At 43.9% G+C, this 17,138-nt stretch overlaps 2 protein-coding genes across 3 annotated transcripts in view; both read left to right on the top strand.

Annotated features, from left to right (window-relative positions):
- Window positions 1–53: 53 nt before the first annotated feature.
- On the top strand, window positions 54–16,186 carry FIGLA (folliculogenesis specific bHLH transcription factor). The gene is made up of 4 exons (XM_053890785.1): window positions 54–1,525; window positions 4,348–4,500; window positions 6,098–6,322; window positions 16,148–16,186. The coding sequence occupies exons 1-4, from the start codon at window positions 1,280–1,282 to the stop codon at window positions 16,184–16,186; spliced, it is 663 nt and encodes a 220-aa protein (XP_053746760.1). The 5' UTR covers window positions 54–1,279.
- Window positions 4,483–17,138, top strand: part of ADD2 (adducin 2) — a 123,168-nt gene continuing 110,512 nt past the window's right edge. Inside the window, exon 1 of one of the 2 annotated variants that reach the window (XM_053890783.1) lies at window positions 4,483–4,500. The gene's annotated coding sequence lies outside the window, so the exon portion shown is untranslated. Of the gene's footprint in view, window positions 4,501–6,300; window positions 6,323–17,138 lie in introns of those variants that run through there. The other variant, XM_053890784.1, reaches the window with a different exon arrangement.

Here is a 17,138-nt window from a genome sequence, read left to right as displayed (position 1 = left end):
CAACCAAGCTTCCAAATCTTTGTTTCTAAATTCCATCTTCCACTAGAATTGACTGATTCCATGGCTAGGCTGGGAAGATTCAAGATGAGCCAGGAACATGTCATGCCTTTTTGGTACAAGTAAGAAAGCACGCAAAGAATGATGGGGTCATGTTAAAGGAACAGAGAAGCCAGCACAAAGGGGGCTCCTTCAGGCCAAATCTGGAACCATTTGAGCACTGAAATAGTGATCTGAATAAATTACATCTTATTGAGCAAAACATAAAGTCATGAGTTCATGCTGAGATAAACACAAAATGAATAAATAAATGAGGAGAAGGAAAAGCTCATCCCCCCAATAGGTTGTCAACCATTCGGCCACAAAATAGTGGTTAATTCAGGCAGGAGTCATCAATGGATGCTAAGGATTTTGGTGATTTCTTCACAAAATATTTATCAGTCAAAAGGAAAAGTTAGTCCATGTATGGTGAAGGAACCTGGGAGACACCACCGTGACTGAGTGATCAAGATTAACTTCACCAGTGGTGGGACAGGTTGGCATCATGTATGTCCTGATGGGATGCACTGAGAAAAGCCCAGCATCTTTTCTGTGGAGTCCCTGCCAAGAAGGGATGGCCTAGGTCTGGACATGAGGGAACATTGGGCAGAACCTAGGTGAGGGACATCCTTCAGAATGAAAGACTTCTCTTAGAAACTGTCAAGGTCATGATGACAGGGCAAGACTTAGGAAACACTTCAGAAAAAGAATAATGAAAATGGGAATATTCCTAGAGAGAAAGAGGGCAATGGAGTAAATGTGGAAAAACGTTAACAAGTAGAAAATCTAGGTGAAGGGGCTACAGGACCTTTTGGTTACTGCTCTTGCAACTTTTATTTATTTCAAAATGAATTTTTAAAAGTTTTCTTTGTAGCCGGCAAATTTTTTTGTCTGGTAAATATATACATGTACATAAGTATGTTTGCATACATGTGTATACATATATCCAGAAGCTCAGTCCCCAGCCTGGACTGATCAAACTGGAATTCTGGGGATTGGAATCCAGGCAAGCGGATCAAGAAAAACCCAATTCCCCCAGGCGACTCCAGTGTGCGGCCAGATTTAAGAACCGGTGCTGTCTGTAATCCAGTGTTCACCAAAATCACCGGTGCAGCTCGTGAAACGCGGCTCCCCGAGCGGCACCCGACTTGCATTAGGCCGGGGTAGGGGAACCGGGACAGGTGGTCCGGGCCCCAGGCCCCGCCCCCGTGCTCCGCAGCTCGTGCCGCCGCAGGTGCGGGAGATGAAAGGCCGCACCGCCCCCAGCCCGCCGCCCGCCGCCATGGAAGCAGCGCCCGCCCCGGCTCTCCTGAGCGTCCCGCAGGCCGAGGTGCTGGAGGACGTGCTGCGGGAGCAGTTCGGGCCGCTGCCCCAGCTGGCCGCCATCTGCCGGCTCAAGCGGCTGCCCTCGGGCGGCTACTCCTCGACCGAGGACCTCCAGTTGGTGCTGGAGCGGCGGCGCGTGGCCAACGCCAAGGAGCGCGAACGGGTGAGCGCCCTGCTCCGCGCGGGTCCCCAAGGCCACCCGGGCTCGGCCGCCTCACGACCCGCTGCTCGCCACTAAACACCTGGCCGGTAGCCCGTGCACCCACTTACCCCCACCCGCCGGGTTCCGAGGCGACTCGAACCTCCTGAGGCCAGAGGTTCCGTCGTTTGGGAGACGTTCGCTGACGCTAGGATGGCCTCCTCACCTGCTGACCACCCGGAACGGGGTCAAGGGGTGGGAGTGGGGACACGCGAGGCCCCTGACAACGTTAGAAATGTCTCACCTTGGCAAGTGCTTTCAAAAAGGTTAGCGCCCAGGAGTCGCGCTTAAATCTCCCAACCACTCGGCGCTGGGTAGGCGCTTGGGGTGCAAAGGGCTCCCACCACCCCTTTCCCTTGCACTGCATCTCTGCCTCGAAGCAAGTATGGGGTGAGGGGGCCCAGTGGAAGTTACTCTTTCCTCTTTTTTTAGAGTAAGGAAACACGGTGCAGGGGTGTGCACGGGACTTGCACTCCAGCTAGTGTTGTTTCCCAATCAGGCTGGGACGCCGCGGTGAATCACAACGCGGAATGGTCTTGTGCGCCGTAGTCCGAGCGGCATCTACTGGTGGCTTTTAGTATTTCTCATCGAACCTGGGCCCCCAGTTTGTCCACTCTGGCCTGCCTTCTGCTCTTTGCAGACCTGGGGGTTTGGCCGCGGCGGAGGAAGTCCAACGGGGAGTGGGGTGGGGGGTGGAGGACAGGAGAGGACGGAGGGCGCGCCTTCGGGCTTGGGACTTGAGGGAGAGGTTCTGCTGCCCGTGCCCGGGTCCTCTGGAAGTGGAGCCCAGGTGCCTCAGCTAGGAGCTTTGGGAAAGGGCGGGAGGAGAAAGGACCAAGTGAAAGTAGAACAGGGGAAATTGGGGTAAGCTGAGGGAGTGGAAAAGTCTGGTTTCACCAGGCACGGACCCTTTGTGAAAATAACCCTGGAATCGGATGTGATGATGTGGCCTCAAACAAGATTCTGATTCAGTAGTTTGCGTTTTGTATGGGCCTTCCCATCAGGAAGGAATTGCTTTCTGCAGAGAATTCATCCTGGTTTTACCCTCTATTTTAAAGCTAATGACCTTCATTCTTCTTTACAACGACAAAATTAATACACCTGGAAAATACAGAAATGACCAGGGAACAGAAGCAACCGTAACACAGATATAACTACCATGAACTGACATTCTTGTATATATCCTCGCAGTCTTTTTTCTCTAGTTATGTGTGTGCCATATATAATTCTATAAAACTGTGAGCTAGTACGTATTTTTTTTCCACTTAACACTATCAAAAGCATTTCCTCATTCTTAAGCATTCTTTCAGCTTTTTACTGCGTAGTCATATAAATAGACCATAACTTATCCAGTCCTTATGCTTTTTGCAGCTTTTTACTGGTCTATATATCTATGTGCAATTGCTCTCAAAATACTAGAAATGGAATTACTGGAACATAGGACCTATACAATCTCAAAAGTTGTGATACAAGTTGCCAAATTGCTTTCTAGAAAGTTTACTCATTTTCATCCTTTCTTACAGGGTATAAGACTGTTCCCTTTGTCCATCTCCAATGCTGGGTATAATTAACAAAATGACAACATTACCAGCTTGGTACATGAAAAATGGCATTTAATTTCTTTTTTTTTTTTTTTTAATTTTTTTTTAACGTTTATTTTATTTTTGAGACAGAGACAGAGCATGAACGGGGAAGGGGCAGAGAGAGAGGGAGACACAGAATCGGAAGCAGGCTCCAGGCTCTGAGCCATCAGCCCAGAGCCCGACACGGGGCTCGAACTCACAGACCATGAGATCGTGACCTGAGCCGAAGTCGGACGCTTAACCGACTGAGCCACCCAGGCGCCCCTTAATTTCTATTTTATTTTATAGTCCTTTCATCAGAGTTGCACATTTTCATATGTTTGTTGGTCTTTGTATTCTGCTGTAATGAGATAACTATGTCCATTGTTGACTTTGATCTGGAGTGGGAGAGGACTCTCGGTTAACAGGAGTATATTGGCTTTATGGTGTAGTGGAAACCAGTTTTTTCCAAGGCCCCTTTCCCCCAGGGGGATGGTCATCAGAGTTCCAGGCATTGTGAGCTGAAGGATTGGACCCTGGAGAATTATAGAGAGCTAGCCTTATTCTGCCTTTAAAGTCTTGCCAACATGCAGACTCTCTAGACACTAACACCTGATTTGGCTGGGAAAGAGATTAAAGAGTTGATGGCACAGTGCTTGAGTAGACCAGTGTTTGCACATTTTATTCATTATCAGTACCACTTATGGAGGACTTTCTATGCACCAGGTCAGGAAGAAGAGTTTTATGTATAATTATGTTAATCACCACAAGGATGTTTACAAGGTGGGTATTTTCCACTTAGCAGATACACCATAATGTGGCAATATGAAGTATCCTAACGTTCTTGTAAAGTTAGTATGTATGTGGTGGAGCTGGGTTTTAAATCCTGATGTATTGACTTAGAGTTTTTAGCCACTACCCAACTGCCTGAACATTACAGTGCAGCAGGTATGCTCTAAGAGGAGGAGGACAGGGTTCAGCAAGAACACAGACCCCTTCCCCCCTGCTAGCCCGTCCACCCACAGTGCTGAGTTTACGCCGCTCCTTCCTCCATTGCCAGCAACTGCACTGCCAGTGGAGTGGGGACTCTGGCATATGCCTATTTAGGTTCACCACCCAGACATGAGCTGTGAAAGCAAGCCCTCACAACCCTCATCTATGGTTTGGGGGGGCATCTGTACAAATTAGCTTCTCTGTGTGTCACTGTGCTTTTTTGTTTTCCAGATAAAAAATCTCAACCGTGGTTTTGCCAAACTGAAGGCGCTTGTGCCATTTCTTCCCCAAAGCAGGAAGCCTAGCAAGGTTGATATCCTTAAAGGTGCAACTGAATACATACAAGTTCTCAGTGATGTTTTGGAAGGAGCCAAAGACTTGGAGGTAAAGGTTTAAGAATTTAGAACAATGTCCACCATTTATTGAGCCCTTTCCATGTGCTGGGCAATTTATATGTTCTGGTTAGTTTATAACAATCCTAGGAGTTATTTATGATCCATGTTTTACAGAGCAGGAAATCAAAATACAAGTAAAGGCTACATAGCTAAGAAATTTCAGGACTGGGGTTTGAATCCAGATCTGTGTGAGCTTTGGAGCCAAGTTTCTGATTATATACTTGCCTCCTGTCACTGTCCAGGGTACGTGGTTCCTAACTGCTGCATCTTTAATAGAACCTTGATAGCTAGGGTATGACAGGAGGCTTCCATAAATCCACTCTATAGTGGTGGTTTCCCATCAGACAGGACACAGAAAGGAAGAGGCATTTCCCTTGGAGAGGCCCTCTCTAAGACAAGTCTGGTGGAATGCTCAGCAATGGTTGGGGATACCAGTCTCATGGGATTTTCAACCATTTGGTGGGATGACATAAACGAGCCTGCTATGCAAACTGTGAAGCACATAGTGTCAGCACAATTATCAGTGTGTAGAGCTCACAACTGTCCATTAGGTGATGGAAGCTGTGGGCTATATGGGTTTGTTGCATGGTCAGGCAGGACTTGAAGGCCTGTAAGTGAATTAGTCATCAGAGGAGGTAAGATACGAAGAGAGAAAGACCTTAGAAATGAGTCATGAGTGACACCATTGGCAGGAAGGAGGAGGAGCCATCAGAGAGGAGAAGGTGGCAAGAAGGTGGAGAAGCAAGACTGGTCCTAAAGTTGGGTGGGGAGAATCTTGGGAATCTGAGGGTGGGAAGTGGTTCAAGAAACTATGGAGAAGCCCAGAATGTGAGGTGTAGGATAGGAGTGGGCAAGAAGTCAGCTTATTAGGGGCTTGAGGGCGTGTAGGTGGCCCTCAGAGTAAAATGGGCCCCAGGCAGAGTATAATGGCAAATTTCAAGTCCATTAAACCTAGAAATCTGAGACTGGAAGAAGGATCAAAAGGATGGAAGAAGAAAAGTGGTTAGATCAATTGAAGTCTTTTGTAAGTAGCAATGTGATTGTGTTTAGGGACAGAAGAGAAGGACCGATATTAGAGAGTAGAGAAACATTATCATTCTAAAAATTTAGGCTGGGAATAGCCAGGTTATATAATGGTTCTTTTCTTTTTTTTCCTTGTCCACTCACTAGTCCTACTTGGGTGACCCCTGAGGGGATAAATTCTGCAATGGTGGGAATGGATTGTCCTGTGAACCAATTAGATGCTTGAGTTGTGGCATGGTCATAACATTTGTACATGAACAGGTGGCTGCCCTAGTTTTTCCTTGCATGTGTAACAGGAGGGCTTTGTTTTGTGCCACATTCATTATAAAATACAGGATCTGTTCCATGGGATAATATTTTTAATGCAGTTGCCAACTGTACAAAATCTTAAGGTTATAGAAAAACAAATACAGTCTCGTGAGTAATGATTTTCTCTCCATCCATGATAACTTAAGAATTGCCCTTATCACTTAAACTTCATTGGTTAAAATTTTGGAATATATTGATTTAAATCTTCAGAATCTTGACTGTCATACTGTTTGACAACTACATATGGTTTCTAGAGACAAAATCTGGATCACCAGAGCTATAGCAACAATGTTTCTGAACCACCTATATCATTGGCTAGAGATCTATCGAGAAACATCACCCAACATGCCAGCTGTACTGTGGGCTTCAAGAACGAGGAGGAGAGGCCCTGGGCAGATGGTGGCAGTGGTGAGTCAGCACACACTTGTCGCCAGAGCATGATGTCCACGACCGGAGTTATCTCCCCAACCAGGAGTCTGGTAAAGTGTTTTTTCTTAAATAGCCACATAGATGTCAAAAACTCAAAATATTTTCCTTGAAGTGTATGGCATTTTCCATGCTGAAAGATGATTGAAACAAAGTCATTTTGTGAAAGTACCTAATGGGAAGGTGGAGTTTGCTAGTTTGGAAAATTTATTATGTTTCCAAATTAATAGGTAAGCAACTCAAGGGGAAGGAAACCCCTCCAGAATTACCCACTTCAGACCGAAGTTTACCTTTTATGACCCTAAATAACTCATCAAAAATATTTCTGACTGTGAGGCCTCCAGAAAAAGAAAGAAGTAGCTTGCCATACACAAGGATAAATGGTGATACCACAGACACATGCATGCACATGTGTGCACACACACATTTTGTTTTTGAATTGGCCTTATTGGAAGGCATTTTCTAAGTAAAAATGAGTTTATTTAATAGCTCCTAGTACTTTGCCAAACTAATGAAGCTGCTGGATAGAAATAGCAGTCTGCCTCTTCAAGTCCACAAGTGGACATTTAGCCCTTGCTGTGACTGTGTTACTCTGATGAGACCCCTTGGTCCATCCTGCCACATGACTGCTAGAAACAAGAACAGCTTGTAGGAACTGTAACCAAGCGTACTGTAACAAGTTGCTTAGTGTGACATAAGGGGCAGTGGGAGCTGTGGAGTCACAAATGCTGGTTGGTGGAGGGAGGCAGTTTAAAATAGCAGTTGAGTGCAGGATCTAGAGCGCCAACACTGGGGTTCAGATGCTAGTTTTGTAACCTTAGGTGAGCTGCTGAATCTCGTCCTCCGTTTTCCCATCTGTGGAATGGGAATGATAATTGGACTACCTTGTACATGAGATAATTGTGAGACTCAAATGGCATCATGTCAGGGAAGTGTCTAGCACAATACCTGGCATGTCAGTGTTCACTTGGACATACATTATTAAATCTGCTGGACTCATCATGAGCAATCAGTATTGATTGGTGGGTAATCAACAATAAGCCACAGGCATTCTGTTTGTAGCAAGTGTTCTGAGTTTTCTCACTTGGCCTTTAGTAGTGCTCTACTCTGGTTTGGGTCTTCCGGGCTTTCTGCTGACTGACCTTGGCTGCCATTTTTTTACTTGATTACTGTTCTGTAAGGGTTATACTTCTTGTACATGCTCAGTTTTAGATTTTTATATTCTGGCCACTTGACCTATATAAACCAAACCTTCCCTTGACAGTCAACCTTTGGGAGACTGAATTCCTGTTGCTACTACCTGAGCTGACTGGGAATGACTGGGAATAAAAGTAAGGATGAAGACCTGACCTGAGCTGAACCTTGAACCTGGCTATCTGTTAACAATAGTAATGTTAGTTTTGGGACGCCTGGGTGGCTCAGTCAGCCAAGCATCCAATTCTTGATTTCAGCTCAGGTCATGATCTCACCATTTGTGAGATTGAGCCCCACATTGGGCTCTGTGCTGACAGCTCTGAGCCTGCTTGGGATTCTCCCCGCCACACACACCCCTCCCCTGCTTTCACGTGTGTGTGTGTGTGCATGCACACACACTCTCAAAATATTAAAAATTAGTAATGTTTTAATATATACTCAGTATTAAGGCAAGAATCTTACTTGCATTTAATCCTCACCTATCCTTGTCAGATAGGTATCACCATGTCATTCTTGGGGTGAGCTGCTTGGCTATACCTTCCTGCCATTCCTTTTTGGGCCTGGGCTGGGAGTGGAACCTAAAAGGAAGCACAGTAGGCATATGCTTAGCAACACCAGCAGCAGGGATGTACAGGAGGTCTTTGTCTTCCAAGGATAATTGATCCTGGGAATAGGCTGTTTATAGTAAGTAGATTTAAAGCGGAGACTAACATTTTCTATTAAGAAACAGAAAAGTTCTAACTTTCTTTAGGAAAGGGAACAAAACACTTAAATTTTAGTCTTTTGGTTAACTCAGTTTAAATTGCTAGTTGAAAGAGCATGCTAATTCTTAGACTAAACAAAGAATCATGTTTTTGAGATTTTTATATATGCATGTAACTTCTGCCAAGTGCGACTTTCCAGGCCTGAATGTAAAGAGTGACTTTTTTTTTGCAGAAATGTTCTAGGATTTCATCAGTTTTGTGAAGGCTTTCTCATTCTTTGACATTTAAATCATTTATTTTTAAAATAAAAGCATTTATTCTGAAACACTTTATAGAAGGGTCACAAGTACAGTACAAATAACTTTTTTCCTGACCCATTTGAGAATAAGTTGCAAACCTGATGCCCCATCGCCCCTAATTAGTATGCATTTCCTATAAACGAGGGCATTGTCTTACATGACCACAGTGTAGCCATCAAAATCAGGAAGTTAATGTTGTGGCGTTACTGCCACAAAATCCTCAGGCTCCATTCAGGTTTTCACCAACAGTCTGAATGTCCTTTCTAGCAGAAGGACCAACTGAGAATCATGAGTTGCATTTAATTGTCATGTCTCTTTAGCCTCCATCTGTCTGGAACATTTTGTTGGTCTTTTCATGATTTTTATGACCTTGACACACTGAAAGATTACAGGCCAGTTGTTTTGCAGAATGTTTCTTGATTTGAGTTTGTCTCTTTCCCCCTGATTAGATTCAGATCTACATCTTTGGCGGGAACGGCATGGAAGTGATGCTGTTGTCTACCCATTGCATCTTATTAAATGGGGTACATTTTGATTTGTCCTATTGCTGAGGATATTCACTTCCATCACTTAATGTAATAACTTCCAGGCCTCTCTACTGTAAAGTTAACCTTTTTACTTTGTGATCCGTATTTTGTGTGGAGGTGCTCTGAAGCTCTCTCGGTATCCTGTTCTTCACCAACATTCTGTATCTATGAAACTTTTAATTTTGAAATAATTATAGATGCACAGGAAGTTACAAAGATAGTACAGAGAAGTCCCATGTACCCTTAACTTGGTTTCTTTCCCTCAATGACTGCATCTCCTGAAACTATAGTACAATATCAAAAGAAAATCGATATTGGTACTATGTGTGTCTAGTTCCCTGTCATTTTATCACAAGTGTAGATTTGTGGAATCTCCACTACTGTTAAGATCTAGCACGGTTCCACCCCCATAAAGCTCTCCTGCCTGCTATCATCCACTGCCCCCACATCTCCACTTTCTCTACCCACTGACCACCAGTAATCTGTTCTCCATGTCTCTATCATTTGGGGAGTGTTCTATACTATATGGAATCATTCAGTGTGTATTCTTTAAAGTCTGGTCTTTTTACTTAGCACAGTGCCCTTTAGATCATCCCAGTCATTGTATTAAAAGTCTATTCACACCCCTCCCCCTTCATTGCTGAGTATTAGTCCATGGGATGGATGTGCCACAGTTTAACCATTGACTTATTGTAGAACCTTTTGGTTATTTCTATATTCATTTTAATGGTTTTCTATTTAATTCAGTAATTATTATATCATCATAATATCCTAGTATTTCATTATTTATTTTGTTATTCCAATTGTCCTCGTTGTGGCCAATGAAAGCCCCATCAAATGGGCTAACTTTCCGCTTGACCTGTCACTATCATTCTTTGATCATTTCCTTTCTGGCAGAAGATGTTCTGAGCTCAAGCATCATGTCCTTTCCCACCCCTAGCCCTGGAATGAGTCTTTCATCAAGGACACCCTGTGTAACTCATTTCTCCTCTCTGTGCTGTCTCCCCCATGCCTGGCTCTTCTCTTCACCCCTTTTGGGCTTTAGCGCCTGTGTTAGTTTTCTAGGGCTGCTGTAACAAAATATACAGAGTAAGTGGTTTAAACAACATAAATTTATTTCTCGCAGTACTGGAGGTTGGAAGTCGAAGATCAAGGTGTTGGCAAGTTTGATTTCTTCTGAGGCCTCTCTTCTTGGCTCGCAAACGGTCTTTCCTCTGCATGTGTGTGCCCCAATTTTCTCTTATAAGGGCACCACTCATATTGAACTGGTGCCCACCCTCCATTTTAACTTAATCACCCCTTTTAAGGCCCTATGTCTAAATACAGTCACATTCTGAGGTAGGGGGTTAGGACTTCAACATATGGATTTTGAAGGGACATTATTCAGCCCATAACAACACCATGACTAGCTGCCCCTCCGTAAGAACCTTCTCCTTGGCTCTCACATTCCACTCAGGCCATCCCTCACCCCACACATGGGTGTCTCCTCATCTTGCTTGGACTCTGGGTCACCATGTGAGGTCACCTGCACATATGCATGGCTGCCTGATTTGGCATGGGCTGCTTCTCCCCATGCTATGCTGCCCTCTGCCTGGGCACCATCCTTGCCTGGCTTGGGTCTGACTCCCCTTACCACACTGCCCTTCCAAGACCCCTCTCCTGCTGATTGGACTTCATCACTTTGCACTGAGCCTCCCCACTGTGTGGCCATTCCCCTCATCTGCTTGGTCTCTGACGTCCTGTATTAGGCCACCTCTATGTGTGGATGCCATCCTCACCCTGCTGGGTCTCCAATAGCTCACTCAAGGCCACCATGTCTCTCCCCCCATCTCACTATGAGCTAACAGTGTTAGGACTGAATTGTTCAGGATGGGAAGGGGGAAGTGAATTTTTTCTCTTTTAAGTGCCTACTGTGTGACTATCTTTCTGACTAGTTTTTTTTTTCCCCTGGCTAATAGGTTTAACTCTGAGATCCTAATTTACATGTGGCTTGAGCAATTACTCAACATCACTTTTACTAACTTTATAAAAGCTTGCATTTTATAATCAGGAACCAATATGAAGTGAGAGGGACCAGAGAAACAAAGCTTAGCCTGACCTTTATTTGCCAAACAATTCTCATAAGGGGTCAGTGTAGTTTACATGAAGGAGTGAGTATATAGGGTTTCAGGATCCTGGCCAGACACCCTAACCAGAAACCTGGGGATAGCTGATGTGACTCATTGGACTGAAATGCTTATGTACAGAGGGGCTTAGGATTTGGGACGCAGGCCTCCTCCAGCTTCAGTTTGCAGGAACGGCACCCTTCTTCCTGCCCTTGGAGAGGATCTGAGGAGTGGAATCCTGGTGCTGGCAGAGATGGGCATTTTTGGGGATTTGAGGATGGGGTCAGAACAGCCTGTGCAAGATCAACAACATTCCTGAGAGGCAAAAATCCCAAATGAAGTACATAAGAATCTGCTGATGGCAGGCATGGAGATTAACTTCTCGGGCCAGAGCAGGTTCACTTGGGGACTGAATCAGCAAGTATGTGTGCGAATGGAGAGGGCCCTGAGCCATGTGAAGCTGCAGCATCTGGCCTTGGTAGGAGTAGGGATCAATGTCAGGATCCTGGCAAGGCTCATTTAGGATTGGATTTTCAAGTGTAGGATTTTGCTGTTTTGGGATTGGGCATTGCTGGGTGGCAAGATGTTTACTGACCCACCATTGCTTATTTCTTTTGTTTGACACCTGTGTTTATGGTTTGAGCATTTCCTATCACGCAAGGCTCTGAGTTTTGTTCACAGTTGCCTATGATCCTGCAGAGGCTGTGTCCCTGGACAAAGGCCATCCTCTGTGTTGGAGTGAGATGCCAATTGTGCTGGGGTCAGAGGGACTCTGGAAAGGAATATGTGGATGAACATAAGTGCCTGGTCTGGGGCCTGGGTGTTCTGCCATCACACACTTCTAAAATTTTGGCCTGGTGTGGGAGTATTCCTTGGAAGAGTTTCTGAGAGGAAGAAGCCTATGTGGATGGTAGATTTCCACTACTCCCTCTGCAGATTGTGGTAATCCGTGTGTGGAAATTAATCCCTGGGAGCATTTCTTCTAATAGTATTTTAAGCTCTGAAATGGAATGATCTAACTAGCTGGGATGAATTCATTAGCACCCTGGGAAGGCCTTGAAGCAACTATCTCCTGTCTTCCCTCTCACATTTCTGCCAGGAACTGGCTCTATGTGATAGCAAAAATTCTACCACAGTAGTGTGATGGTCTAGGCTTTTCCCTGGGAATCACATTTGTCTGCCCTGGTGTTCACTGGGGCCTAGGGGGTATATTCTGATGAACGTAGCAGCAGAATATTTTAGAAACTTGCACTTCCTTTTGATGTGGTGGATGCTCGCTGGGTTGTCGGCCCCCAGACACCTTGTTGTACCACCAGTTTGGGTGTTAAACTTTGCAGCCCTGGACCAAGAGTGCTGGGACTCCGAGTGTGGAGGCTGCTCTAGTGGTCGTGTTGGCTCAGGATGTGACTGTGTCTTCTAAATTCTGGGGACTGAGGGATTGTTGCTGTGATGATATGGATGTTGGTTTTTTTCCCTGGAGCTTTGGAAAGGTGAGGTCTGGAGCATACAAGCAGGATCCATCTAACCTCAGAGTGATGCCACCTCCAGTGGAGGGTTCCCCTGGGTGCAGCTACTCAGGAAGAGATCCAAGCAGCACCCAAGGGAAACTCTTGAGTCCCAGTCTGACCAAGATGAGAAGAAAATGTTAGAGGAAAGGTGAATTTCTTCATGAACATAAGATAGGGAGATTTCTTTTGTTGGAACTCTCAATCTTCTGTCCCCATGGAAAAATCAAACAAAAAGTGGGTTTTGTGAATGTGTGTGAGGTTTGGTGTGTTTGACAAGATGTCTACCTGGTGAGCTGAACATAATTTGAGAAAGCCAATAATTTCTATTTCTCTCACATATGATGGGCTTGGTAGTTAAATTAGTTGAAGTAAGGGGTGCCTGGGTGGCTCCGTCAGTTAAGTGTCTGACTTCAGCTCAGGTCATTATCTCGCAGTTCATGGGTTCAAGCCCCATGTCAGGCTCTGTGCTGACAGCTCTGATCCTGGAACCTGCCTCAGATTCTGTGTCTCCTCTCTCTCTACCCCTCTCCTGTTCATGCTTGGTCTCTCAAAAATAAATAAATGTTAAAAAAAATTAAATTAATTGAAATAAATCTTGATTTATTCTAGTGGACTTCTGGAGGGAATTTATATGAGTTTTATAAAAGACCCAAACTCGTTGGTCCCACATGGATAGAGAGGAGGGTTGTAAGAATTGAGTGGAAAGGTCTCTCAAAGTTAGCGGCAGGATTCCTATGATGTGCTACTGACCTCCCTTAAGACAGACTGCTCTTTGGGTTAGCAGGAAGCCATCAAGTACTAGGACCACATAAGCCTGCCCCTCAGGGAGGTCAGTGTGTCCTCCTGTCCTCTCCCATCTCCCCTTTTTCTAACCTCTGAGTTATCCAGAATGGGTTAGCAATGAAACGGACCCCAAAGATATCATTTTAAAGGTAGATCTTCTAGTGAGAGGGTAAAGGAACCATAAATATAGCTTGATTATTTTGGGGGAACTCTTCTGGTCCTCTTTGGATCACTCCTTTTTTGGAAGACTTCCCTCCCAGGAATGTGTCCTTCCAGCAATGCTAGTGTGGAAGATGGGCGTGGGCCGCCTGCCTCAGTGCTCTGAGGTGAGAAGAACCTAGGAGCAGAGTTTCCCTGCTTCATGCAATTTGGACCAGGCCCCCAAGGGAAGAGAAAGACCATGTGGGGCTTGGTGGCCAAAGCCCTGCTCATTATAAAGGAGCTTTATTTGCTGGAAGATCATCTGTACAACTCTATGAGGTGGCAGGGCTGTGGTGACCATGCTGGGTTCTGATCTCTGGGTCCTGGCTGGATTTGCACACATCAAAGCAGGATTGACAATTGTGAGCACAATTTATATGGGAAGAAATATAACTTTACTTTCTACACTGTATTCTACTTGTTTTTGAGAACCTAGTAAAGACCTTATGACTCAGATGGTGGAAGATTCTCTTAGCCCATTAAGGTCTATCTTCTTTGAGTAAATACTGTTACCAGTTTAATATTCAGAATCCCTGTGGGACTCTTTGCCCCGTCTCCCCTAGGAGATCCTCTTGTCCTTCTTTAGGTACAGCAAGGAGTGTGTGTGCTATGGCTGGAGGCTGGAAGGAGAATGCTCATGTGTATTTCCCCAGCTAATCCTTAGGCCCCCAGTCTTCTTGAGCTGACATCTGCTGAGGATGTCCATGGCCCCACTATGGCTTCTCTTCTCTAGGCCAGGCTCACTGGGCTGCCTGCCTTCAGAACCCAGGCATCTTCTTGTCTCCCTGGCTTTCCCACTCCTAGATGGGCTATGTAGCTGCCCTCAGGCACATACTTAAAAATTCCTTCAGCCATGTGGTCACTAAACTGTGAGAGGCTACATTCTGAGAAGTGGGTACAAATCCTGGCTTTCCTCAGATTCTTTTTTATCTTTCTTGGGTTCTGTTCCCTTATGTAACTCTTCCCCAGGATGGTGTGGTACAGGGGCCCTTCCCAGGGATTAGGAATCAGGCAGCTTCTACAGACGAGTTCCATCCCCTCCAAATAACTACTTCCTGCTATTTCAACTTTCATTTCCATTTTTGGTTGTAGGAAATCTTCTCCCACATCATGTCTTGCCTCCTCCCTGCTTTGTGACCACCTGAGCTGCCATCTGAGCTCTGGCCCATCAGAACCCACATGTTTATTATTCTCCCTTTCAACAAAGTCAGCTTCTTTCAAATGAGAACCTTGCTTTTCAGACTGTTGTTGCTGGGAACTGAAATATGAAGCTAAATGTGGACTTCTGGTTCGTATCTATCTACCTCAGTCCCTGGCCCCTCCCCCAAGTCTTGGCTCAGTGGGTGGAGGGAAGGTTACATTGGATAATATGTCAAACCATGCAGCTATACAACCAACAACAGGAGCACGCCTGCCTTATCAGAGGGGCTGAGCAGCAAGCTGGGTTTGTTCCTCAGACCACCCTCTTCCTAGACCTTCAACTGCTTAGATGAGGCCAACAGGCATTTTTTTTTTAATGAACTGTGAGAATAAGGCAAAATTGATCATCTTTAGCAAGTTTTCATATTCTGATACTTAAATACTACATTCCTGGAATTTTCTAGTTAACACTTAAATCCAAACTAAGACAATGATCTATAATACACTAGACTGTAGGCTATTGGAATAAATTATCTTTTAACTCTGGGTAAACCTAGCAATACATGAACTTATCTCTTAGGTTTAACACATTATAAGTATGTGAAAAGTTTAAAAAAATTAAATGAAACTTTTAAAGCTAAATTTGAACTCAAAAAGTTAGCTTAATCACATGTATAGTGGAAAGACTTGATTAAGATCAGAAAAATTATTGATACTTTGTGCTGGACACTATTCCTGGTGGTGTATACATAATAGCATTGTAATTTTCATGACCACCTTATGATGTATAATTATATCCATTTTACATGTCAGGAAACTAGAAAACAGAAGGAACTTGACCGATATCCAGTGGGTCAGTGAAGAATGGAATCAGAGCATATGTGTAATAGTGTTAAACTCTTTACTGCCTTTTGTTCTAAAAAAACACCCTTGAAATATAAATGAGAGTGGGCTAGGAAATAGGTAAATGTGTTTTTTATAACCTGAATTAAAGCATGTGACTGTAGTACTTTATTTTCCACAGTGAAAGATTGGAGTGGCTTTATTTTTAGTCATGGGTTTGGCTTTTTCTTCAGGTTGAGATTTCAGAATATTAAGACCCAAAGTAATCTTACCATCTTAGTAAAACCATGGATGGAAATATACTAAAATGCTTCCAAATTTTTTTCTTACACAACTGAATTAAGAAATTATGACAGGGTATATAACACTGTGTTGTATTTCTTCTTATTCTACCATTGACATGTTTGAGGTTACTGTGTAGTCTTTTTCACAAGTTTTAATGATCAATTGAATGGAAGGGTTTTCTAATTGGGGATCATTTAAGTTTTCAGTTTTTTGTTCTAATCAACATGGCAAATAGCCTGATGTATTTACCTCTTTCTATATTTAAAAAAATTTTTTTATTTATTTTTAGGATAGATTCCTAGAAGTGGAAGTCCTGAGTCACAGGTAGGTACAATCTAGGACTTGCATGAGGCCAACTTATAATACCATCAGTTCTGAGTGCCGAGTTCACCATATCCTTGCTAACAGTGGGATCTATTAAAATGATAGAATTTTAATAGAAAAAAAATGATATCTTTAAACTTAAACATTTTTGATTACTAATGAAAAAATTTATATCGTTCTTTTGGGAACTATCTGTTATTATCATTTAGCCATTTATAAGGGACTTTCTTCTCTGTTTCAGGCTCCCCCAAGTATGAAAAGTGAAAAGTGCCAGCCCAGGGATACCTTCTAGAGACAAATAAATGCAGTCTTGAAAGTCTTGAAGTCTCTTAAAAATTGTGATAATTCAAAGCTTTGCAATTACCCTTTAAGTGGCCTTGCTTGTCACACATCTACTCAACTCTTTTTCCTTAATTTCATGCTTAGAAGAAATAGGCTTCAGGGTCTTCAGCCTTCATGCTTATCCCCCAGCTCCTCTGAGGTTTCCATCCTTATCCTTTCAGGACCCATAGCTATTATCTTTCATTCTATCTATTTTCATCACTTGAGGAATAAGTGCCTATTACCCTTCTTGGGGAGATTAACTTTAATAGGAATATAAACTTAAGCTAGAAAAGTAAGGAGTGGTAAGCCTTGGCCATTGGCAGTGAGAATTTTCAAGGCTGTCTAAATACCCAGCTAAATCCATAATACACCTTATGCAAGTTAGACACCGAAGCACCTTGACCACAGAGACCGTCTTCATCTCTGTAACAACTGCTCACAAAGACCTAGCACTTGTTATATGCTGTATCTGTTCCCATACTTCCATATGTTCCCTTGTTCTCATAACAGTCCTATAAGATAGGCATGATTATCCCTGTTTTACAGGTGGATAAACCAAGGCACAGAAAGTATATAGTCTGCTTGGGCTGCCATAATATAAATCCTGTACTGGGTGGCTTAAACAACAGAAA

The sequence above is a fragment of the Panthera pardus genome, unplaced genomic scaffold, assembly GCF_024362965.1.
Source record: "Panthera pardus isolate Hobbes unplaced genomic scaffold, ASM2436296v1 HiC_scaffold_25, whole genome shotgun sequence".
In the NCBI taxonomy this organism is placed as follows: domain Eukaryota; kingdom Metazoa; phylum Chordata; class Mammalia; order Carnivora; family Felidae; genus Panthera; species Panthera pardus.
The sequence above is the reverse complement of the archived record's forward strand: the minus strand, read 5'-3'. Positions and strand labels throughout refer to the sequence as shown.